The 26217-nt window shown below is 35.7% G+C and overlaps 2 protein-coding genes across 9 annotated transcripts in view; one reads left to right on the top strand and one right to left on the bottom strand.

The window, feature by feature from the left end:
• ANKAR (ankyrin and armadillo repeat containing) overlaps positions 1-8935 on the top strand; it is a 73222-nt gene extending 64287 nt beyond the window's left edge. For both annotated transcript variants that reach the window (XM_053906975.1, XM_053906965.1), the window contains 5 exons: positions 249-366; positions 3005-3114; positions 4615-4811; positions 7350-7396; positions 8670-8935. In XM_053906975.1, the coding sequence (XP_053762950.1) occupies positions 249-366; positions 3005-3114; positions 4615-4811; positions 7350-7396; positions 8670-8917 (720 nt within the window). In that variant the 3' untranslated portion in view covers positions 8918-8935. The remainder of the gene's footprint in view (positions 1-248; positions 367-3004; positions 3115-4614; positions 4812-7349; positions 7397-8669) is intronic.
• LOC109274472 (ORM1-like protein 1) overlaps positions 1-26217 on the bottom strand; it is a 51714-nt gene that overhangs the window by 10052 nt on the left and 15445 nt on the right. Inside the window, exons 4-11 of one of the 7 annotated variants that reach the window (XM_019462094.2) lie at positions 21277-21344; positions 19810-20050; positions 15227-15614; positions 14237-14441; positions 14014-14162; positions 13074-13204; positions 12879-12950; positions 11348-11453 (exon numbers count right to left, since the gene is read on the bottom strand). In XM_019462094.2, coding sequence (XP_019317639.2) covers positions 11375-11453; positions 12879-12950; positions 13074-13204; positions 14014-14162; positions 14237-14441; positions 15227-15614; positions 19810-20050; positions 21277-21344 — 1333 coding nt within the window. In that variant the 3' untranslated portion in view covers positions 11348-11374. Of the gene's footprint in view, positions 1-11347; positions 11454-12878; positions 12951-13073; positions 13205-14013; positions 14163-14236; positions 14442-15226; positions 15615-17318; positions 18650-18672; positions 18737-19809; positions 20051-21190; positions 21345-26217 lie in introns of those variants that run through there. The other 6 variants (XM_053907009.1, XM_053907013.1, XM_053907017.1 and 3 more) reach the window with 6 other exon arrangements.

Genomic DNA, 26217 nt, shown 5'->3' with positions numbered 1-26217 from the left:
AACCCATACTTCAAGAATGGAAAACCTGCAAATATTGTAGGAAGAATGCAATGGCCTGCCATGTTCACTGCAGTAATCAGATAGGGACAAGCACTCTAACTCACACCCCTGCCACTTGCTTTTCTTCTACTGAATAATACCAAATTACCCCTCTAACCTTCCTGAGAAGTAGCCAAAAAACATTAAAGCTTAATTAGAGAAGCCAAATAGAAAACATTCAATGATTCTATGCTTCTTTGTGTTTTCAGATTATCATATTAGCTAAAGTCATTATAGACATGGACCATATTACTTTGTCTGCAAGAGGTGTCACTATTTTAGTTGACAGTCTGTATTCAGTTCATTCTACCACTATTGTCTTGACAGGTAAGAAATAACTAGAAGGTAGTTATATAAAACAACTACATAAAACTATTTTCAAAAATAATTTTTTGTAATCTGAGCAATAATAAAATAATAAGCCTGATATTATGTCACATGGTCTGAAGAATGAGCTGGTATAAATCTACATGAACTCCACAGTAAGCCTACATGGAACAATGGGAGTCTACTCTGCACCCCAAAAAGCAGCAGGGTAACTCTGAACATGGCCTTTTTGATTTCTTACTTTTTCAAACCTCTAATTATTTTTTCCAGAAAGAAAATGAGAATTAAACTATGAGCTACCAACAACAAAGTTTACACACTGATTTATGAAAGTAATGGCAGATTTATACTGCTATACTTCTGTCTGGTTTTCTTTTGATCAATTGTTCACATTTTGCTAACATTTAAAGAGTTCCCTTTGTTGCTATGCAATATAGCAAAGCAAAATAGTCCAACAGAGTTCTTGGCACACTTAATGCTAGTTGTGTAACTGTATCTCCTCCAGAGCTAACTTTCAAAATTAATAATAAGCTAATTGACTTGATATATCACTTTTTTTTTTAAACGTTTATTTATTTTTGAGACAGAGAGAGACAGAGCATGAACAGGGGAGGGGCATAGAGAGAGGGAGACACAGAATCTGAAACAGGCTCCAGGCTCTGAGCTGTCAGCACAGAGCCCGACGCGGGGCTTGAACTCACGGACCGTGAGATCACGACCTGAGCCGAAGTCGGACGCTTAACCGACTGAGCCACCCAGGCGCCCCGATATATCACTCTCAACACAACATGAAACAGTATCAGGATGACAACCACGTGGAGTGACTACTACCAAAAAATAAATTGTTTGTTTGTTTGTTTGTTTTTAACTGAAATGGATCATAGAAGGTAGGAAAGGAAATCATACTTGCTGCCATAGAATTATATTTTTACTTGAGATGGGAGGAAAATTTATGCAAACAAAAACTTTCTGATGGAAACTAGGACAAAAACATGTTTAAAAGAAATTATTAAATACTTTTTATCTAAATAGCATTCTTAATTCAAGTCATAGTAATTCTATGGCTCTGAGAAACAACTGTAGTGGGTTTAAATTTTACTCCACAAACTCTTTTGTGTAAGAAATACCATATTATACTAGCTTTCACATATTGTCTCAGGCTGGTAGGAACTGAAACTCAAAAATTACTGGGCCTTTCTCTGCACTCCACCATCAGAGTCATATGCATCTCCAGAGTCTGGGGTATCTCAAGCAAAGCAGGATATTCAGGCCGCAGATATAATGTAAAATAAGTGTTGTGCTAAAGGTCTACGTCAACATGGTTCCCAGAAGAAGCTCCAAAGGCACAGAAGTTTTGCAAAGACTAGGATTTCTATTGCCAACTGTCCAGTTTTCCTATGTGCACTACATAACCATTCTCCACTCAAAGCTCCTGTTCCTATCATCTCCTTCTTAGTCTTAGAGTCTCTGACTGCCTCCATTTGTTCCCCATTTCTTGCTCCTCATCTTCAGAGACACCTCTCTTCCTTTGTCCTTTTCACCTAAAATAATGCCTTCTATACACATAGATTTTAAAAATATATAAGCCTGAAAAAAAGATTGTCTTAAGACAATTTTTGCTCCAAGCCATACAACCCATCCCTCCTCATCCTGAAACAATAAATACAAAGGCCTTGGTTTATAAAGAAGGCCAGAAAAAAAAAAAAAATACAAGAACAAAAACCCAGTGAATACCTCAATAAAGTATCCATCCACATTTATATGGGTGGATGCCTTTATATATTAAAATTTGTGTTGCACTTTTTCCAACACAGCAACAATATTGTGAAACAATATCACATGAATGCTTTAAAAATAAAACACATATTTGAATGAAACGGTTGTAGGCTGGTAGCTGCACATTTATTTTATTACTGAATTACCTTATTTTCAACCCCCAAACATTTGTTTTTATGGCAAAACTTCAATGATTTTAAGTTTAAGTTAGTAATACATTGCTTGGTTTTAAAATACCATTAAGCTCTTAACTCAAAGCAATCTGGACTACAAAGAGGACATACTAACTTTTTATGGTAGTTCAATCATTATGTTCATAGTTATTAAAAAAGTGCTAAACCTCAGGGGTGCCTGGGTGGCTCAGTTGGTTAAGCTTTCAGCTCATGTCATGATCCCGTGGCTCATGAGATTGAGCCCCACATCAGGCTCTGCGCTGACAGCAGAGAGCTCTGAGCACAGAGCTACTTGGGATTCTCTCTCTCCCTCCCTCTCTGCCCCTCCCCTGCTCATATGTGCTCTCTCTGTCTCTTAAAATAAATAAATAAACTTAAAAAAATGTAAAAATGCTAAAGCTCAAAACAAAATATATTCTGAAGCCATGGGGATAAAAACCTCTGATTTTCAAAATTCCCCACTCTTAGATAAAGCTAATTAATTTTTACTGTTTGTGACAGAAAACCAAATCACAATTTGGGGGAAAAACTTCCACATTTAATATATACATGCTTTTTCTCAGATCTTCTTCATTAACAGAGATGTCTTGTGACTCAACCCTTTTTAACAATATGTACAAATGAACAAAAGTACAGTATATCAGTTTATGTCATTTAAATAACACAAGCATTTTTTTTCTTATTTGCAGGAAATTTAATAGCTAGCCTGGCTCATTCTAGAGCTGGTATTCCAGAAGCATTTGCCACATTAGGGACAATCCAACGGCTCTGCTATCATTTGTATTCAGAAAAAGAAGAGGTAAAAACAAAAGTCTTTCTATAATTGAATATTCTAAAAATGTAAGTTGCCTCTCACTTTTGTGGGCTAATTTCTCCACAGGTTAAGTATGTTATATAATAGTTCATGTTACTAATACAAAATCAGAGGAGTTTTCTAGTACAGTATCTGCCATCCACAATTCTGTTCCTACAACATGTGCACATTTAACTTCAATAACTTAAGATTCAATCTACAAATAAGTACACTGATGATATAGAAATTGGTAATTAAAATATTTATAAACTCTCTCACAAAAATGGTTAGTTACTAACCAGTGATGTCACTAAGTCATTTCTATGATTATTTGGAATGCATGAAAATGGAATCTATTGGAGTTTTCCTTATCTGCCAAACAGGATTAGAGATGACAGTGTGAAGAAGGCTGGGCTGGCTGTAGTAGTGGTTTGCCTCTAAGTATTCCCCTGCACTTCCCCCTCCAGGTCTAAGGTAGTGTTTCTCCAACTTCAGGGAATATAGGAATTACTTGGAAGACTTGTTACACCATAGATTGCTGGGCTCCATTCCCAGGTTTCTGATTGAATATATCTTGTATAGGCCCTACAATGTGCATTTCTAACAAGTTCCTAGAAGCTGAAACTGATGGCATAGGGACCATACACTGAGAACCACTGTTCAAGGTATGGAAGTTATATGGGCACATAAAGCAGTCAGATGCCAATGTAGAGAGCAGTATATGAACCCTCTGTTACCCGGGATGTGTGTGGTTTTTGTTCATTCTATGACAGTTCTTAGGCCACCACTAACAGATTTTCTAAGAACTGCCCAGGAATATAATTAATCATATGAGTAACTTAATTACTTCAGGGTCACAGACTGAGGGTATTCCCTTTAAGAAAGGAAAGATGTACTTTTTCTGTTTTTGCCAGTGGAAAATTGAATTGCTTTCCTGAGTGTCTTATTTTAAACTTGTTTTTATCTTATCGTCTCTTATCTGGTTTCCTATTATAATCAACTGAGCTGTTTTGAAAAATTTCAGTGTCCAGACTGCACTCCAAAATAATTAAATCAGATCTTCTAGGGGTGGTACCTAGGCACAAGTAATTTTCATAACTATCAAGGGGATTCCAATGCACAATCAAGACTGAGACCCACTGTCCTACTTCAAACTCAATGGTTCTTACTCTGGCTGCATATTAGAATCACCTGTGGCACTTTTAAAAAACAATACAAATGCCCAGATTCTACCCCCAAGCGAGTCTGATTCAGTTGGTGGGTTTTTGTTGTTGTTTTTAACTGCTGGCAATTCTAAAATGCAGTCAGGACTGAGAACAACTACTAGTAATTAGTGGCAGTGGACATCTCTCTCTCTGAAAACATCGTTGTTATGCGTCCATGTATAGATTGCCATTGGTTGACACACGTTTGTTAAACATAGCTACAAAGACTTTCTTAGGAAATGTTTAATGAGAACATGTGTTAGATGTTTTAGCTCAGTGGAGGAACTGTTTCTTCACTTAGGTTCGCACAGCTTGCTCCTGTGCTCTTGGCTACTTAACTTACAACGCAAGTGCTTTCCGCATCCTATTAAAGGAATGCAGAAATAAGCCTAATCAGTTCCTTCGATTAACAAATAATATCAGCAGAGATGCAAGTATTAACCCAGCATTTCTAAAGGAATTTCAGATGCAACAGCGAGTGGGACTTCCTGCATTAAGGTATTGTGTCTGTATATGTGAAGTTGAAATTATCGATAAAGGAACTTGTAAGAAAGTTTAAGGAAGCTCAAACAAGGGGAACTATTTTTGTGCCTTGTATACCAAGAGATAAACTTCATTCTAAATGTCCACTGCCAAAGCCTGTTTTAATTCTGATTTTGCAACAGAACTTCTTGTGCCGGCATGAACACAACCAGATCTTGGGGATCCTGTTTGGCCAAGATTATTCACATTTCAGAAAGCTTTTTGGGATTCTGGTTGCCTCCAAGTCTGATCCAGGAAGCCATTTTGGGGATATACTTGAGAGATTTGAGCTGACCAGGAATGCCACCATGACCTTGGCATCAGATGGGACTTTGGAACCTGATTCAAAGTTAGGCCAGACTCCCAGGATAGAAACAGCTAAATCAGACTCGGTGACTGGAGTTATGGCAAAGTCTGAAAGGCATTTATTTACTCGGAGGATTTTGCTTCAGTGTTATAGTTTCATTATAGCTTAAGCTTCTGCAAAAGGGAGAGGAGAATCTCCTTAGAATGGGCACATTTTCTTTTCTTTAGTAGATGTAGCTGCATTACAAGTCTCTGCAACTAGCACTATTTATGTGTAGGAAACAGAACTATTCAAGGTACAGTATTAACTCTATAATAATAGAAAAGAATAAGATCCAATACATCATGGTTCTATAAACCAATTTTTAGTACATCTTCATTTTAAGTCTTTGAAAAACTGATAACCCAAAACTGAGTACCTAATTTTATATAATAAGCCAGGGAAATCTAAATTAAATTGCTATAATTGACATTTTTTAAAAAAAAATTTAATGTTTATTTATTTTTGAGACAGAGAACATGAACGGGGGAGGATTAGAGAAAGGGAGACACAGCATCCAAAGCAGGCTCCAGGCTCTGAGCTATCAGCACAGAGTCCGACGCAGGGCTCGAACTCACGGACTGTGAGATCATGACCTGAGCCGAAGTCGGATGCTTAACCGACTGAGCCACCCAAGCACCCCTATAATTCACATTGTTAAAAATAATATTTACTGGCTCAAAAATCAATTTAGGATAAATAATGAAAAGTATTATTTTACACAGTCACTCCCCCAACTAGCCTACATAGCAACTTTTTGGGAATTACAAAAAGATGTCCCTTCCTTGGGTACTTTACTGTCATCTACTGGAAAATAGGTGTAAAAACTATACCAATCTACAGTGACCAAGGATGAATGGCAGCCCCTGGAGCTGTGAACACCCAACTTTTAGGATTCTACATGTGCTACCGAAGCGAGCACCCAACTTTTAGGATTGTAAGTAGTGACCAGTGGTCAGTAAACTTGTAAGAATGATTACCAGGTGAGGTGAAGCTAGTAAGCAAATAATAATTACTCTCATAATTAACAGTGTTAAGAACTCTCCTTAGAGTATTTATATGGACTATTCCCTTTAATTTTCATAACAACTCAGTGAATGAGTTTGGTTAAATGAAACTATAGGAAATGTGCTAAAAGATTATTAAAATCAGTTTGGAAACTTTGGGATAGACAACAATACCCTTCCACAAAATATTCCTTGATACCACTACTGGAAAGTACAATGAATGATTGTGGTTGGGATCATGATAGCATTTTTTTGGTGTACATATCCCTTCTCTATTCCCATCCCCCCATCCAGCCCCAAGAGTAGCAGATTAGAAAAGTCTTTGTATATGGAAATTTTGAAATATGGAGACATAATTTTACTGGTGTTAACTGAACCTGTATGGAAACACTCTGAGCCTACATGCTAGCCTAAATGTTACCCTGTAGCCATCAAGTTGGCATATGGACAGATTGAAGCCTATGCCTCATTAAAGTGGACAGAGCAAATGTTCCTCATCAAATTAGCCAGTTATACATTTGTGATAACCACCTTTAATATATTAGCTTTAGGCAAGACTTAAATATTATTACCAAGGAAATTCTGTAACTATGTTACACATACAGGATGATGATTTAAAATAATTGCTTTTAAATCCCCCCCCCCACACCCCTATATTAACTAGGTACACCTTGTTTAGCTTGAAACACTTCATTGGTAAACCATTGCTTTGAAAATAAAGTTTAAATTTTGTTGTATTCTTAATACCTAAAATGACCTTTCTCCAACCTATCTTCCATCATATATCTCTAGATACCTTTAATTCCAACCATGCTAGACTACTTAGTATTCTCTGAACATGCCATGCTGTTTTATAGTACTATAATTTTTCATATCCTATTCCCTCTGTCTCATTCATTTGAAGACCTATTTTCTTCAAAACCTAGCTGAAGTGTCTCTTTTCTCATGAAGTTTTCACTGATCACTTCAAGCAGATTTAACGTTCCAAATGTTTGAGTGATAAGTGCGTAAATGAGTGACTGAATATAAAATACCTACAGGTAACATGCATAGTTAGTACAGGTAACATATAAATTAGGCCAATGGGTATGGAATTTATTCCCTGGGTGTACTAAAGTCTTTATATATTCCTAGTTTTTGTGATACATGTTTTCCTTTTAGTCTAGAGAAAAATGGAGGACCATCCATAACTCCTGTCTTTAAGAAAGGTAATTGATTTTTCTTTCATCTCTGAGGTACCTCCTAGACCTGACACTTTACAATTCTGTGTTCCATTTCTAAAAATTCAAACTGTAGAGGTTTACCCCCTAAAAAGTTTACCTGTAAACTCTGCTTTTGTCATTCTGTATACTTAAAATACCTTCCCATTTATAAGACCATGTTAATCATTTCTTTTAAGGCCTTTCCTACTATATCACTTCACATAAATCCTTCTCTGTTTGCTTTTTCTCATAAGCCATGCATAGAAATAGGTCATTATTGAAACAACATGTAAGTATGGCTTAAATTACAATATTTCTATTGTTTTGTTTCAGGTACAACTTGTCTGTGGGTTCTTAGGGCAGAGATCACATTTTTTCCACTGATACTCTACAGTTTTATATATATTTGGCAGATGATGGCTGCCTGTACTTAGGCCTGTAAAATCAGAGCCCAGATCTTATAAGGTTACTATTAGATATGAAAGAGGGAAAAGAAATTTACTTTTTTATTTCATTTATATACTTAGTGCTTGTTCATGTGTGTTTAGTGTAGGACCAATATCAGCCTTGGTATATTATCCTATAATCAAATGCAAGGATAGAACCATTCAAAAGTCACAATCAGTTTGTAGGTGTCACAAATGGAAAGGGAGAGAAAAAAAGAAAATACAAGGACAAGAGAGAACTTCACTTATTCAGGGAGTTTCTGAGGAAAGCTAGATGTGTGGGGGAGGCTATATTTCTGAATATCATGGGTAGAAGAATATTTTTTGTATAGCTTCTTTAGTGTAAGAGTAATTTACATAAAGGAATAAAGTCAATCCCATTTTTTTCTTCACTTTAATATTGGTTTCTAAATAGCAATCTGTTTACCAATAATGGTCTGATAATGTTTTCACGGGTTTATGATAACATAAGAAAACATAAGGACAAGTTTCTGATAAAGTTAATTTCATTCAATATTAAATGTGTCATTTTGAGATAGCGCCTTTTATAGTTTCTTTTGGGTATTAAAATATCTCTTGTTTTATAAAATTGTGTTGGCATTTGTTCTTTTATTAGTCTCAACTTGGCATAATAACAAGCTGGAACCATATTTTGGCCCCCACAAATTTTTGCACTCTGACATCTACAAGTCTGGAAGCTACTGATCCATTCTCTTATTATGTTTTAGTGATTTGGACAGAATAGAACTATACAGAACCAAGAGCAATGAGAATGTATCTAGGGCTTTTGGGCTCAAGAAAGAGACATTTAATTGTGCCTCTCTCATTTTTAGGGAAAGAGCACCGAAGAAAATTAAAACCTAAAATTCAACCAAGAGATTCTTTGACTTTGATACCTCCTGTAACAAATTTCATGGGACTCTTCAACACAACAAAAAAGACCACTGTTTCTCACAATGTTTTTTCCTTTTCATCTGCAACTTCATCAGATATCACAGAAGTATCAAGACCAAGAATAGTGTTCTTGAGCCAACTAGGGAAACATGTGCAGAAAGCTAATCCAGAGCCTACCGAAGGCTAATAAAAGCATTAGAATGAATGTATAGAAGAATTCCTGAGCAATCTTTTTAATTTTTTTTTTTTTTAAGATTTTAAGTAATCTCTATATCCAACACGGGGCTCAAACTCACCACCCTGAGACCAAGAGTCACATGCTCTACTGACTGAGCCATCCAGATGCCCCCCAATTTTTTTACCTTTAATTTTAATCTAATTCTGGTAAAATACATATAACTGAGTAACAGAGTATTTCAGCAAATTGCCTTTTACCTGTACTATTAGCTAACTTTGGTAAATATGCTTGCCCATATAGAGTTCAACGTTTTTCCCTTCCTTTTCCTTTTCACCTTTTCCCTTCTTTCCCTTCCTTCCTTCTCTGGCCAAGTACTTATCGAGAGGCCTACAGATATGGAATGTTTCTAAAAATTGCTTTTTCTTTATCTGTAGTTTCTCTTATTTATATCATGAACTCAATGTTAACCAGTATGCTTGTATTGAAGCACCTGTAGCAGTTTTGATACTTAAAAATTTTAAGAACTTAGATTATAGATATCCCCATTTTATAATATTTGTGACAGCGGGAAGAAATTTTGGTCAATTTCTTTCCATAGTTTATATGCACTCTGATTGTGTGAGCCACAGGAAATACTGATACTGCTTCTTTGTGAATTCAGGTTCATATGATACAGAATACAAATTTAAATGAAAACTGTGAATTCACAAACTAATAGTTTCTTCTAAATAATATTTACAAACCAATTCTATCATAGCTATACTTCAACAGCAAAGAATGCAAAGTTGTATAAATATTGGCTGTTTCTATATGTTCCCTCATATAAAGTATATTTTTTTATTCTCGAATGGATGATCCAAAAGCAGTATTCTATGATTACAATTCTTAAAAAAAAAAAAAAAAAGGAATTACTTATGGAATTTCCCAAGAAAGAGGTCACCTTAAGGCAGGATTAAAATAAGAAATCTTTTCATTTTCGATTTTTATCCTTACCCCCTATTTTCTGAACAAAGCAAGTCATTGAGTAGAAAGCTAACAACCTGGTCCAGTATGGATGATGTGATATAACTCTTTACTGGTAAAATCTCTCAAAGGACATTAAAATCAGCAGCATCATCTTTATATTCAAAGAACAGTACATTTAGTTACTTTAATCTAGGCAGAAAAAAAGTGATAAACTTGTATAAAGATTCAAAATCAGAGGAAATTATCTAAAAACAAAACCGAAAACCTTTACATTTCATTTACTTTCATTGATTAAATACAATTTCTAAAATAATGGATATAAATATATGTGGTCAACTAAAAAGTACAGTACACACTAGAAGGATTACTTAAAATCTCAGATGGATTTTAAGAAATGTATAGATATCCCAATTGCTGCAGGGAATATACCTAATAACATATATTTTCATAATTAATAACATGCATTCTGTTAGAGTCACCTTTTGTCTTCATTTAGAATTCTCTGATTTGACATGACTTTGACCTGGCTACATTTCTAAAATTTCTCTCTCATTAGTAAAGTTAGGCTAATGTTTCAGCAGGAGTCAAAAAAATAGCTTCTACTGGTAACCACCTTTTTGCCAGGGGTGAGGGTAGGGGCGGGGTACACAGGCAATGGGTGAAATAAGTGAAGGTGATTAAGAGGTACAGACTTCCAATTATAAGATAAATTTGTCATGGGATGAAAAGTACAGCCTAGAGGATATAGTCAATAATACTGTAATAACTTTGTATGGTACAGATGGTACAACTATACTTATCATGGTGTTATAATACATATCGATATTGAATCACTATGTTGTACACCTCAAATTAACATAATATTGTACATCAATTACAGTTCAATTAAAAATAAATAAATTTAGGGGCACCTGGGTGGCTCAGCTGGTTAAGCGTTCAACTCTTGATTTCGGCTCAGGTCATGATCCTAGGGCTGTGGGATCGAGACCCACGTTGAGGTCTGTGCTGGATATGGAGCCTGCTTAAGATTCTCTCTCTCCCTCTCCCTCTGCCCCTCCCCAACTCACACGTGTGCTCTTAAATAAATAAATACATTTAATAAAATAAAATAAATAGAATATAATGTAAAAAAATAGCTTTTAGTATCCTGATATGAGAAGATAGAAAGATCTAGGCCTGTATAATATGGGGCCAGGATTTAACAGAATCATTGTATATCGTCCAAGGTTTTCTTTCTACCTACCAATAGCAGTACATTCTTCTCCCCACAAGATGTTTTATTTTACTTTTGATAATAAAAAACCTATACTACCTTATAAGACTATAACATATTATTTGTCTCTCAGAAGACCAGGTTAAACATCAAATATAAGAAAAGGAATAACATAAGAAAGTCTTGATGAACAATTAATATTATGTATCTTTCACAATTTGATATACAAAAAAAATCACAACTTAATGTTGAAATCCTACCTTAAGAGATTGTTTGAAAAGCAAAAATCAAATTTTCATTTTTAATCGTGGTACTTTTATGGCAGCTTCTCCAACTTCTTTTGATATATCTACTCCAAGAGGACATCTGCATCACAGTCAGATAAATCATATTATTTCAAATATTTGCATCCTGATCTGTCACTATTTGCTTTGAATTCTGACAAACAGTATACATATCTAATGTACAGTTAATCATATGTGATGATGGTTCTTGAATATAAATACAGCAGGAATAATGGGTGAAGAAAAGGCCAGTTCCTTTAACAAGAACTCTAAATTTCGTAATTTTTTAAACCACTTTGAGGTATAGTTGACATGTGAAAAGCTATACATCTTTAATGTATACAATTCAATGAGTTTGAGGATTGAGAAGTTTTTGAAAGAAATAGTTCTGCTCTCATACTGTAAATAAATAAAAACTTGAAATAAAAAAACAACAACAACAAAAATACCTTATAATTCTCTACAAAGCTGAAAGGGTAAAAACAGTTCACCATACAGCTAAAGTCAAATCTACAGCCATTCCTACTTTAGAAATTCTCCAGGTTTTTACTGATTCTTCTTTGAGGTTTCAAAAGCTGGGTTGTTTCTTTTTCTACCTTCCTCCGTCGCTACCGGCAGGAGAGGTCTTAGATCCAACCCTCTTTCTCTGTGCTTTCCCAGTAAATAATTTTGGCCTCAGATTTCTGCTTTTTAGCAACGTTGCCCAACGTAAGGCTTCAACTGGACCCTAATGTGAAAAAAGTCATCACCTCCAGCCTCAACACTGCCACAAGAAGGCAACACTGGATCAGACATTATATTCTACCTGAGGGTAGGCCATCATCATAGGAGATTCCTTCTGACACAACTAATTAAACTCTGTTCGTTTATAGTCTTAATACTCTGTGGTTCATGTAGCAATAGTTATGGACTAAAATACTGAAAAGTTTTAAAACATTAAATGAAATCATGTGGAAAATAGAATTATAGTAGATTATGAAACATAATCATCCTTTACTATTTTTACTATTCCAGAAATAACTTAGACCAGAACTTGATAACTAATTGAAACACTGTGCTATTCTTTGGAACTCTGATGTGGTAGAGGAAATAAAGCTTTCAGAAAGTAGCTATCTCTTGGCCATTTTTCAGCTGCCTGTGGAGGAGCATACTCACAACCCAGTCTCAGGCCTGACTGCTTTTTACACATTTTTCTGAAGTTTCCCAGCATACCAGCTGGTCCTGAGATTGCTTTGATATTGCAAAAGTCCAGGCCATGGACATGGTTTCCATTCTGCTAGTAAATGAGGGTATTCATCATCCCTACCCACCCACCTATTTCTAACCTATGATTTGTCAAAATGTTTATGATTTGATACTGTAGCAAAAATATTTATTAAGAAGAAATTTCATGAAATAATATAATCTTTATTCAGGTACCACCAGAATATTGATGAAAACCTCATATATAAAAGGCTTTGAATTTTATACTGCAACTTGCATAGAGATTATAAACGGTACTACATACTTTGGTTCATAGCGGATGCCTTCTGTGTTGTGTAAAATGCCCAAGCCAGCACGCAATCTTTCAATACCATTCCTAAATAAGAACCATTAAAATAAAATAAATAGACCAGGGTTTAAAGGAAGAAGACTTAACATGATGAAATAGAAATTAATATTTACATAATTATGAGTGAAGCACATATATCCTGTGGCTTACCATGCAATCATAATGCCATTGTCAGTGCACAGTTTGGGAGGAGGACATAACAAAGTGCATTGTGTTGCATTTGTTACAATTTCCAGAGCTTTTCGGATATATAGGTTACTTGCAACGCCTCCAGATACAACCTGAAGGAATTGAGAAGACCCAAATCAACAAATACTACATAAGGATATGAGCCAAACTGTTAGCTAAACCTGGGGAAAATACAAGCATTATACAATAAGAAAATATTACATTTTGATAGGTGGGGAACAGGCAAGTGATATAGCTATATGATAAAAAATTGGAGGAAAAGAAAATCAATAATTTCAATACCAGCATCACTATTATTTTTATACATTTTCTTCTAACATTTTTCTAATTATAATCATAGTACAACAATATGTTAGACCCTGTTGTTTTTACTTATAAGCAATTTTTTCATTTTATATTATTCTTAAAAAGCTATTACCTTTGATATTCACATAATATTCTATTTTGTGAATCTACCATCATTTAAATATTTTCTCATTTTATAAGTTTCAAAAGGATGAATTTTAAGATACAGTTAAACAGGAAGTTTACCAAGGCTTACATGCAGATTTAAATGGATTTCATCAAAGGAACATAAATTTCAAGGAAACTAGCTTATTTTTCTAAAATAACAGTAACAGTTACTGTATTTCATTTCTTATTGCAAACCCACTTTTAAATTCAATAAGAGGCAGCCTTGGAGTTTTTTGCAACACAGTCTGTAAAGATGTCCCATAAAGCTGCCATAGAAGCTGTACGAGAAATGGCTGTTAGTTTTTATTCTGCATAATTTCATTCTGTCAGGGCTAGCACAGGACATAAAGATATCATATTCTATGCACAGGATCAATTAAGTTCCTAGAAGAAAAATAACATACTATAAAGTGTTACTATTATTGTTAGAGGCGATAACAAAACTTACCAGCACTGCATTACTTTGAGATAACAAATCTCTCTGCTTGCAAAACAGAATGGCACGATGTGTTCTTTTTGCAATGTGGCACGCTGTTGTGTGCTGTACTGCAGCAGCAATGTGTGCAGCCGAAGACAGGATTTGCCCCTTCTGGATCCCTGCAGAAACATAGGAGTTTTTAGGCACAATCCAGGATTACTTATTTTTCCAACTCTACAAATTAGAAATATACCTTCCTCTTTTTCCTTTTGTGTTATTATCTTATCAATAACATGTTGAAGTCCAGTAAAAGAAAAATCACAATTTTTAGCTCGTTGCATGGGAGGTTTGAAATCAAAATGCAGTTTATTTCCTTGTTTGGCCAAATGTTCTATAGCTTTCCCACCACTCATGGTAGAGCACTCTGGATGTTTTATCAAAGAAAGTCTTCTTGCTACCTTTCAAAAACAAACAAAAATTTTGTAATGAGTCATAAAATGGCACATTTTGAAACCAAAGTGCAAAGGAAATGAAATTTACTAAAACAAAACAAAACTCGATGAATAAGACATGCTATACTTGTACAAATATGGACTATAGCTAGCAAGCCAGTAAAGACAGACTTACTCCTGACAACCTTATCAATAGTGGCCAATCACTGCTTCCCTATCTACTCCTGCTCTTCTATTGGGGATGAAAAATAAGTTTGAAATTCACAATGACCGCTTAATGATAAACTTCAAATATTAGAACCTGCCCATTTCTTCTAATCATTTCTGCTGTTGGCAGCAGGATTTTTGCATATAGCAGTAGGCTCTGTACAATTCAGAAACAAAGAAAAAAGAAACCTGCTTGGTAGTGGTGTCAACAACTGTGATGTTTAATCACAAAACTTTGTGCATCTTTAATGTCTTTATGTTATCTTTATATATCTTATTTCACATTTTTATAGTACTTTACTTGGCAATTTCTTTCACATCTTTTTTGATTAAAAACATAACTGCATCTGCAAACTATTTGAGCCTTTATGTACTAATCTAAACCTCTTACCATTTTATTAATAATGGGTAAGAATCTTTTATAAAACTATGTACTACTCTTTTTCTTTTTTCTTATTGCATATAAATTTTTTTCAGTCTGTTTATCAGAAATATTTAGATAAATGGTAGTGTAGTGCATCTCTTAATATTTGATTGAAACAGACACCATAACAGAAAAGAGAAATTAATTCTTTAATAATTACCTTGTCAAGCATGTCACCTGGTGCAATGTCCAAAGATTTTCCCAGAAGCAGAAAATCTGAAACTCCTCTAACTAATGCCAATAGACAATGACCTCCAGAAATCAAAAGAACTAAAAAGGGAAATTCTACTTTATTTAATAACCTAATAGTAAGTGCATGAGCCTCCATATGATGAATGGGAATAAAGGGTTTTTTTAATTGGTCTACCAGTTGTAAGCTAAATGATAAGCCTACGCCCAAGCTTAAAGCAAGTCCTGGTTTGACGGTAGTTGCAATTGCCGAGAGTTCACTTGGAGAGACTTTACTGGTAGAGAGAGCTTCTTGCACTATTCGTTGAATATTTTCTCTGTGAAGCTGTTGAGCTACTGGAGGAACAATTCCACCTGTTCTGGGGAAAAAACAAACAAACAGCTTTTTGTAATTTTAAGATTGTGAAAATAGACTAAGAAAAGTTTTGTATTAGGGATGAAGGCATGTTTTCAAATTAATCATTATATAGCTAAAAATGTTAGTCATACATTCAAATATGTGTGCCTTATAATGCAACACAATATAAGAATTCAATATGCAGGGATTAAGGGTGTAATGTCTCTGACTTCAAAATTGTACACAACAGGGGCGCCTGGGTGGCTCAGTCGGTTACGCGGCCGACTTCGGCTCGGGTCATGATCTCGCGGTCCATGAATTTGAGCCCCGCGTCGGGCTCTGTGCTGACAGCTCAGGGCCTGGAACCTGTTTCAGATTCTGTGTCTCCCTCTCTCTGACCCTCCCCCATTCATGCTCTGTCTCTCTCTGTCTCAAAAATAAATAAACGTTAAAAAAAAATTTAAAAAAAATTGTACACAACAAATTCCTATGGATTTGTTAATATACGTAATCACCAAAATAATCTTAAGAAGCATTCTAATGAAGATGTCTTGAACAAGAAAAGGCCAGGATAAAATTGGATTTTAGAAAAATCATCTCTCTGAAGACAGGGAGATTTTTTTTAAGGTTATTATAAAAGTATTTGTGTAAGATGATTACATCTTATATTATGTGATCATGGGAAGTGAAAGAATGGGGAAGAGAGCCTTGAAAACTGTTAAGTTAGACTGGATATAAGGGGAAAGGGGACCAAGGCATCCAAGATGATTCAGATATCGAGCTGGAATGACTGGGAGAAAAGAAATACTAACAGAGAGAAACATGAAGACAGTTTTGTGAAGAAGGTGAGTTTATTTTTAAGCACGTTGCACTTGATTAAGGTCATGGCAGGACAGTAGACAGCTTGCAACCTTGAAATACAGTGTGGGAATCTAGTGCTTAGAGCTGATCATTTTGATTTTTGGTCTATGCAGGACAAACAGTGGATAACCACTCCAAATGTCAAGAGTAAATAAGTAGTTGCTAGAAAAAGTTTGCCAGAATGAGACTGACTTACAATCATAAAGGCAGAGCAATAAAATATAGGGTCTACAAAATATACTTCTAACCTCAAAAAAATCTTTGAATATTTGATGCTGCTAGTTCTAGACGTAGAAGTGAAAATCCTAGGGTGCCTGGGTGAGTCAGTCAGGTAAGTGTCTGACTCTTGGTTTCGGCTCAGGTCATGATCTCATGGTTCATGGGATCAAGCGCTGCATTGGGCTCTGTGCTGACAGTGTGGAGCTTGCTTGGGATTCTCTCTCTGCCCCTCCCCCACTCTCTCTTGCATGTGCACACTTTCTCTTAAAATAAATAAACTAAAAAAAAAAGAAAGAAAATCATCAGTAAGAACATTCAATTAATATTTATTTAACTGGGATGCCTGGGTGGCTCAGTCAGTTAAGCATCTGACTTCAGCTCAGGTCATGATTTCGTGGTCTATGAGTTCAAGCCCCGCGTCTGGCTCTGTGCTGACAGCTCAGAGCCTGGAGCCTGCTTCAGATTCTGTGTCTTCCCCTCTCTCTGCCCCTCCCCCTCATGCTCTGTCTCTCTCTGTCTCCCAAAAATGAATAAACGTTAAAAATTTTTTTTTAAATTTATTTAACAGTTATAATATGTATCGTGTCAGGTAATGAGGGAAACAAAAGAAACCATCTTATTTCAACACATCCACATAGTAATACTATTTTAATTTTTTTTTTTTTTTGCTGGTTGTTTTTAGTTTGTTTGTTTTTAAGTTTATTTATTTTGTTAGAGAGAGATAGAGACAGGGAGAGAGGCAGAGAGAGAATCCCAAGTAAACTCCACGTTGTCAGTGCAGAGCCAGACGTGGGGCTCAAACTCATGAACTCTGAGATCATAACCTGAGCCAAAATCAAGAGTCAGACACTTAACCGACTGAGCCACTCAGGCGCCCCATATTCGCCTCAGTTCTTCAGAGGTACTTTTTCTCTTATATTCTTCAACTCTGTTAATGACATCAAACCTCCTAATCACTTGGGTTTCAGGTTTCATCTTTATTTCCTTTATCTCACTGTCCACATTAAATATATCACCATTCCCAAGTTCAAAAACTCTCATTATCTCAGTCTATTCAAAGTCTACTAACTGCAGTTCCCCCAGACAGATTTTCTGATCCTTGGAGTCTATTCTATATTGTATTACCAGAAAATAAAGCACAATGCTGATCCCATAACTCTCCTACTCAAAAGTGTTTACTTTATTGAAATTTAGGTGATTTAAGGGCAAATCCTCTCCCTCCCACTTCTTTCTTCCTTCTCCCACTTGCTTGCCTCCCTTCCTTTCTGTGCATCTTCTATATATTTTACCTTCAAAGGATTATGCTAGCTAAGGACCAGAGACAAAAGAGATGAATAAGACCATGGCTTTATTCTCAAAAGAATTAATTTGTACACAGTATGGAGAGTAGGTAATTGAGTGACCAAAAAGCTAACAAAGAGGCAGGAAAACCATCTGGCCTCAAAGCTGGAGCCAAATGCTGCCAGGAAACTGTAGGATTTCAATAAATGCAGAGATGAGCTGTGCAGATGGTACCATAGTTTGCTTGCCTGTGTATTCCTCTCAAGTAACCTATGCACTAACTAAACTGAATGTCTGGTATTTTCTCACCTCTTTGCCTTCACTATGATGCTTACTCATACAACAATATTTTTTTCATCTCCATTCATTGAAGGCCTATTTTTCAAGGCCACTAATATCAGATGCAACATATCAGATGCTACTCTGGGTATCAAGGCATGGTATAGTGATTAATACAGACACAGCCCCTGTCACCATAGAGCTTAGAGTCTATTGGGGGAAAGAGTATACATAAGTAAACAAATGTAAAAATTATCAAAAGGATGATGAAGAAGATAAGCAGGGTGAGATAACATGCAATAAACATGGTAGGAGTACCTAATTTAGATAAAGTGGTTAGGAGAGGCCTTTCTGTGCAGTTAACATTTCCACGTTCAAATGTCCAGAACTCTCGGAAATACTGAAAGAACCATGGAACTGGGGCATGGTAGTAACACTTACTGTTTGCACTGGTTTCATACTTTATGCTGTCTTGTACTATATGTTGTATGTTTCCTTTCAGGTCTATATATGATGAGATTAGGTGAGGCTCCTTGAAGGTAAGGACTTTCTAGTACTTCACCACGCCTTATTAATGCCTGCTGCAGTCCCTTTTACATAGTGTGTAACTCTTAGAGGCCTATTCTGTCTCTTCACATATATTATTTCGATTATGCTCCCCACAATCCTGTAAGGGAAGCATTATCTTTCCCATTTTACAGATATGAAAACATAATCAGAGAGGGTAAGGAACTTGCCTAAAATCAGAGCCAATACCAAGCACCTAATTCATAATTCAAATACAAGTCTGTGATCTCAAAATACCAACCTTTTTCACTTTTTCGCAGATGTTATAAATTGATGGCCTGAAGGCATATTTTATCTGTTCAGTATTTTAATATAGTTCAAGCTAGCTACTAATTTTAAAAATCTGGAGATATTACAGTTACATTCTGGATTTCCATTTTCTCTAGAAAATTCTGATGATCAAATAACACAGGGCCTACATTTCTGCATGGCAACAATTGGCTGGAGGTGAGTAGTGACCCTCTCCAGATATCTTCCACTTTATATCCAGCCCACTTATCTATATAACCCGACTAGTGGTCCTCTGCAAACAGATGAGTTTATAAACCTTGCACCATTCTGTGGTTTAATACAGTAGTATAGTATTTATTTAAGTGTCAACATGAGTTTTATGTATACATGTGAATAGGAATTTTTTTTTTCCAGTGATCAACACAGGTTAGAGGTAGGGTCATACTCTCCAAGGACTTCAGTCGAGACCAAGAAACATACAGGTGAGCAAAAGAAGAGAAATTACTGAGGAGAAATTATGGATAAATATCGGAGTTGGGAATGAGTTTAGTTTTTTTTGGCAACAGGATTAGCTAAAGTTGGACTTTATTGTGGAGAGCCTTAGAAACCAGGTTGAAGGGCTTCAGGTTTTCTACAGCAGTTATTAGAAGTTTTCACACAAAAGAAATGAGCTCTTAAAACTGAGCTTTTATATATACTGAGCTTTTAGAAAAGAATTATTTTATTTTACTTCCCCCCCACCACCAAAATTGGGAACTACAAAGATAATGTCTACTTACTTTAAATGAACTTCAGTTTGGGAATGTATTGCTTCTCCCAAAACATTTCCAGTTTCATCCACCACAGCAGCTGCCGTATCATCACAACTGGTTTCAATCCCCAATACTAGTTTATGAAGAAATACGTTTCCAGGACGAAAATTAAAACTTCTTAAAAATTCAAAAATTTCCCTTCTTGATGGTTTAGAAAAAACTCCTGCTGCCTTATTCAATATTAGCATACTTACTCTATAGATAATTCCTGGAAAAGAAATGAAGAAACAATTATTGGGAACGGACATTGCCCACTAACCCATTTAGGTAAGCAAAATTCTAAAAAACTTGATTTATTTTTCAATATAATAATTTTGTAAAATTATAGGAAAGTTTTGGAAAAGTTAGCAAAAATTTTTAAAGGCTGTAGCAACCCATTAATATCAATGACAGTAGGAATGAATATAATGTTCTTTAAGGGGGAAAACAGGGAAGTCAGATATAAAATTTTTTAGTATTACTATCATGCTGTTCTTAGCAAACTATTCATTATTCTTTATAAAACAGCTAATAGTCGCATGGATAGTTATCTGAAAAGTGCTATTTATTGTTTGATAGCTATTAACTAAGATAGAATTGGTTTTAAAAAATAATAAAGGCAAGACAGAACAGATAAAAATAAATGCATTCTATTTCCTGAAAATATCTTTCAAAATAAAATTTGATAATTTAGTTTGAAAACAAGAATTCACATTAAAGACACACATTTTAGTCATCTACTTTGGAAACAAGTGTTCTTATGAAGCTCATCTTAAAAGAACCACTTCTTATCTAAAACAACTGCAACCTAATACCCATTTTATCCATTAATTTCAATTTCTCTAACTCAATCTCCATTTCACCACAAGTTTATCATAAGGATCTCCCCCAAATCCCTTTTCCCCCCTCACATAAAAGCAGTCCATCACTAAAGCACTCTGGTATCTTCACACTTCCAAGTATCTAGTTTCATGACTCTAAATCATCTGTCCTAGAACTTTCTGGATGCTTAAATAGGTCCTTTCTCTACACACTAATGGACAAAATGGGTAAATGAGAGAATATTGGAATTTTTATTGTTCCACTGGGGCAAACGGCATCCAGGGATGAGACTGATGAAAAACCTCGCAGAGGGGAGCTGTGGGGAAGGTAGCACAGAAAGACACACCTGGAGAACTTTGCAGTCACAAAACCCACGCAAGGCTGCCTGTGCTGAGCATTTGTCTTTGGGCCAAGAAGACTCCCAAGTGAACCCAGGGAACTTGGCCAGTACAAATCTCTGTTGTAGGAAGGCGAAGGGCTTCTACTGGAATCCTTCTTCCAGGCACACGAAAGAACCAGTAAGAGAGGGGTGAGCAATTTCACCCACCTTCCTCGTGAATGACAGTAGCTAGTAGAGGCGTCCTTTCCCTAGCAAAGTCAGTCGCTGCGTTATAGCAGGAGGCAGAGACCGACCTTGTCGCCCCGGAAGTGATGTCATCAACACAGTCCGCGTCTCGTCCCCAGGACTAGCTGCTATAAACCTAGAGGGCGTTACACTTAATTCAGTTAAAAAAAAGTATAAATGCTGTCTTTGTCCAAGATTCAGTGCGTGTACTCACGCGCTTCCCTTAGGTTTGTAGTAACAAGACTTTTACAACATCACACGGCTAATGACCGATCTAGCGGAGGCCGAACGCAGATTTGTCTGACTACACAGCATTAAGTTCTAAACACTACGCTACACTAAAAGACAATTTTGTCTGTCTTTGGCTGGAATTTGGACGCCACTGTGAGAAAAGGATGGAGATTATTCGTCATTCCATTTTAGAGGAACTATCATCAAATCTACAAGTTGTGGCCTGAAACAGCTAGTACTTTCAGAAGCAGAGTGGAAAGTAGGGACGACACCAAGGACTTGATTGTACAAGGTTCTGAGGGAACGGAAGCGCTTCTGATCGGATAGTCTAAACCGCTACTCCCGCTTTTTAGAGTAAAAGGTGTGGGGCTAGTCCGTTTTTGTGATTAAAAAGAGGAGGAGGATATGGTACATATTCATTTAACATTAAAAAATTATCCTATTTTCGCAATGCATTGGATGGTTTTTGCTTACTATGTATGCAGAATTCAGAGTAATATGTACTCATATTCTTGGACCTTTTTCAGTCTCTATTATTATTATTATTATTGGTACGTGAACTTGTTGTCATTTGTATGAATACATTTATCCCAAAAGGCTCTCTTCTTCCCTGCTAGACCTTAAGGTTTTACTAAGCAAGGACTTCATATATGCAAGGTTCGATAGGCTGTCACGTATATCTACATCTTGAATGGCAAGAAGCTCTTGGTATAAAAGAAGTGAATCATGGTTGGGAAGCCACAGTTAGAGTCTAGCAATAAGACACAAATATATATATTCATAATTACCAGAATGTTATTGAGGTTTTTTTTAGGTGGAACTGATGCTTTCAAAAATTTCACTTATGATAATAGCAGCTAATTAACAATAAAGTGGCACTGTTGTTGTGCCAGGCAGTGTTGCAGATTATTTAATCCTCACTACAATCCGGTGAGGTAGCTACTGTCCTTATTTTATAGATGAGAATTTGATGATTTGCAGGTCACACAGCTAGTAAATGCAAAGCTAAGAAGTTAGGCCATACGGTTCTGGAAACTTGTTTCCTTAATTTCTAGAAGAAAAAATAACCCATATTTTCTCTAGTATATGTGGCTTACCCACAAAAAGGAAAAAAGAAAAATTAAGACCAAAAAGTGAAGAAAAATTAGTTATCCTAATTGCAAATGATTTGTTAGAGGTTATTTTATATGCTGAAATCTAGTCTGAACATAAAAACTTTCACATCTGGCATTTTTTTGCAATTTGAATTATGTTCAGCAAGTGTGTCTCAAAGCCCTCCTTTGCAAGAATGTGTCAGGAGTTATCCCTTTTGTATGTGTTGGAATCACTGGTAGATTCCTCACCCAGGAACTTTTGGCTAGTGTTGAGTCTTAACGCTGCATTATGTGAAACAGCAGAGCTCTAGGACACAGTAGGAAGGAATTTTATTCTTCTGATTGATTTCATGTGAGTAGCAGAAAGAAAAGGCACTTATACTAATACCACATATTTGGCAAGTGAAGGTATACATTTTCCATCTTCTTTATTGTACTAGAGGAAAAATTATTGGTGGAAAGGCATTTATGCTCTCTGAGATCTGAGCTTCCATACAGATCATTTCATAGTTTGAATGCCACTGGTGGACATTCTCAACAAAATATGACCTAACTACTGTAACTTCCACTTGAATCCAGAGTTCCAACTGAATTGAAACATGCTATTTTGTCAGTGCTATTGCCCAAGTTTTCATTTGTAAGCTTTTGAGGAAAATTACATACAGAAGAACCTTTACAATATTCATTTCCTAATTATGTATTACTAAATTGGATTTTATTTTCATTTACCATGTATTTATTGGGTTCTTCCCTTTCAGCTGGGAACTTTATTAGTTGTTGGGGATAAAAGATAAGATTCACTCCCTATCCTCAAGGAACTGAGTCTAATGGCGTAATTACAATACAGCATTATTGTATGCATTGAGAGTGGGAAGTTGCTGGGAGAAGATGGTGTAGCTTGCCACAGATGTATCCACAGCCTAGCAGGACCTGGGTGTGATTACTGGGTTTCAACATCTCATTGTCTTCTAGGCTTGAAATTGGTTTATCAGATCTGGAAGTGACTGGACTCTGGGGTGCTGAGTCACATGCTCCCTCTGCTAAGAAATTGTAAAAACCATAACACTAATGTGTTAATGTATGAGAAATGTAATGATGGAGCTAGGTTACCTAAGCTTGCTGGTCCTTACCTTCTCTGTATTGAGCAAATTACAATGAAAGCCAGAATCAAATTACAATCAGATTGTTTGGTAAATATGGAATGAATGCAATAGAAATGAGTTTGGCGCTTCTAATGGTTAATGTTTCAGGCCTGATGCATGTTTCCATTTGAATCACCTGTCTTACATGCTTCATGGGTTGGATTGTGCTAAAAATACGCTGTCATTTGCTTTCTTCCTTTTTAAAGAGCTTTTTTTGTTGAAAAATCTTTGATGTGGAACATTCTTTCATTAATGGTAATACTGTCAATCAGGTCTCATCCTTGGAAGGTATTTTGCTTTTTACCTTAGTTGCTTAGCCACTATGCTTATTTTACAAGTTTACTCAGCTGATTTATTTTATTGTGGTGAAATACATGCAACAAAATTTATCATTTTAACTATTTTTAGGTGTACAGTTCAATGGCATTTAGTCACATTGTTGTGCAACCGTCTTTACCATCCATCTACAAAACTTCTTCATCTTCCCCAACTGAAACTGTACCCATTAACCACGAATTCTCCATTTCCCCTTCTTGCCAGCCCCTGGAAACCACCGTTCTTTCTCTCTGACTACCAAGTACCTCATATAAGTGGATCATACAATATTTGTCCTTTTGTGACTGGCTTATTTCACTTATTAGCATTAATGTCAAGGTTCAGTCAATGTTGTAGCATGTGTCACAATTTCTTTTAAAGTAGACTAATATTCTATTGTTTGTATATACCACATTTTGTTTATCCATTCATCTGTCAATGGTCACTTCGGTTCTTTTCACCTTCTAACTATAGTGAATAATGCTTCTACAGACATGGGTTGTATAAATATCTTTTCAAATCCCTGCTTTCACTTCTCTTGGGTACATATCCAGAATTGGAACTACTGGATCATATGGTAAATCTGTTCAATGTTTTGAGAAATTGCCAGATCCAAACGGTCTCAGTTTTCAAGTGTGTGGGGTATGTATATTTTTGGCAGGGGAGGGAAAGGGTAAATTTTTTTGTTACTCCCATATGTTAAGTGCCATAACAGAAACATAGGATTTGATAATTCATAGGAGGGACCTATGTTTCAAAGCAGAATCACTGTATAAGGTTTTTATGTAGTAGGTGGTATACTGGTATTTTCTCAGAAATGCCAGTTAATCATCTGGCTTTTCTGTTCCCATTTAAGAAATTGTAACATGAATAATGCATGCTTATCTTCTTGATAATATGCTCAAGTTTTTCTTTTTCTTTTTTTTTTTTTTTTCAGAATCTGAATGTTTTCCAAAAAGTGTTGTCAATAGAAATTTTTTAATACATTATTTGGAAAATCAGAGATTTAAATACTATAAAATTCCTGTCATAAGAAGAGTTCATTGTACAGTACTAATGCAGTTTACTATAGTTCTTATAATTGAGAATTTATTTTTATCAATATAATTATACAGTTAAGAGTGAACATAGTGATAAACTTGGCCTATCTGCTAAACTTAGAATTATATAGAACTTCAGTGCTACAGGCTGAGCCACTTCCATAATGATTAGTTGATTATTAACGGCTTAAACGAGTTAAGAAATGGAACTAAACTATGCTTAACATAGAATCTGAATATATTTCTACTAAACTGTTTTAGTTATGAAATATTTCAGATTATGAAAGTGTCAAGAATACTATAATCAACTTCTGTGAACCCAACCCTCATTCAAGAGAAAAAACATCACCCAAAGCAGTTGAAGCCTTCTGTATGCTATTTACCTAAGATATTCAGTATTCTAAATTTGAGTTTATAATTCTCCTGTGTTCATTTGAAGTGAAATGAAAAATTTTAAACCCCAAATATCAAACTACCTGCTGAATCATTTTTAACTGGAACTGAAATTGTGGACTAAAATAAAAACCTGAGGCCTTTCATAGCTCTTCTTTTTGACATTAGGCAAAATGAAGGTTTATCTTTGCTATTCTCTTACCTACCTTCTTTCCCTGCCCAGTGCTACTCCAAACTCGCTTCTAGATTGTTTTACTTAGACCTGTCTTCCCAGTACTGCACCTGTTTACATTTTCTACATCAACATGTAATATCCATGAAAGTAATTTTAAAATTACTTTTATATCTGTCCTATGAGAAGGATTACAAAACTGCCCTAGTCTATACTGGGTTGCTGTATTTGTCTTTTTCAGGATTAGTATGAGAGTATTCTGGCATCATATTTACTGGTAACATATTAATAAAGAAGATATAGGAGAAATATATTGCATGGCAGTCAAGATTCAACTTGAGCTAGACAAGATAAATTAACAGGTTAAAACCTAACAAGATGGGGTTCCACAGGAAAAAGAAATCTTAGACTTGGCTTAATAAATCCATTAAGTATGTGAAGGGAAAGCCATCATTTAATGATACTACATGTTGGAGAGTTGAGGTTTTCGTGACTGTAAGGTGAATCAGTGGTATGTGGCTGTCAAAATAGCTAAAGTATGAAGTTATATTAAAAAGGGGGGGGGCGCCTGGGTGGCTCAGTCGGTTAAGCGTCCGACTTGGGCTCAGGTCATGATCTCGCA

This window comes from Panthera pardus, unplaced genomic scaffold (genome assembly GCF_024362965.1).
Source record: "Panthera pardus isolate Hobbes unplaced genomic scaffold, ASM2436296v1 HiC_scaffold_10, whole genome shotgun sequence".
In the NCBI taxonomy this organism is placed as follows: Eukaryota; Metazoa; Chordata; class Mammalia; order Carnivora; family Felidae; genus Panthera; species Panthera pardus.
This window is presented reverse-complemented; position numbering and strand designations above follow the sequence as displayed.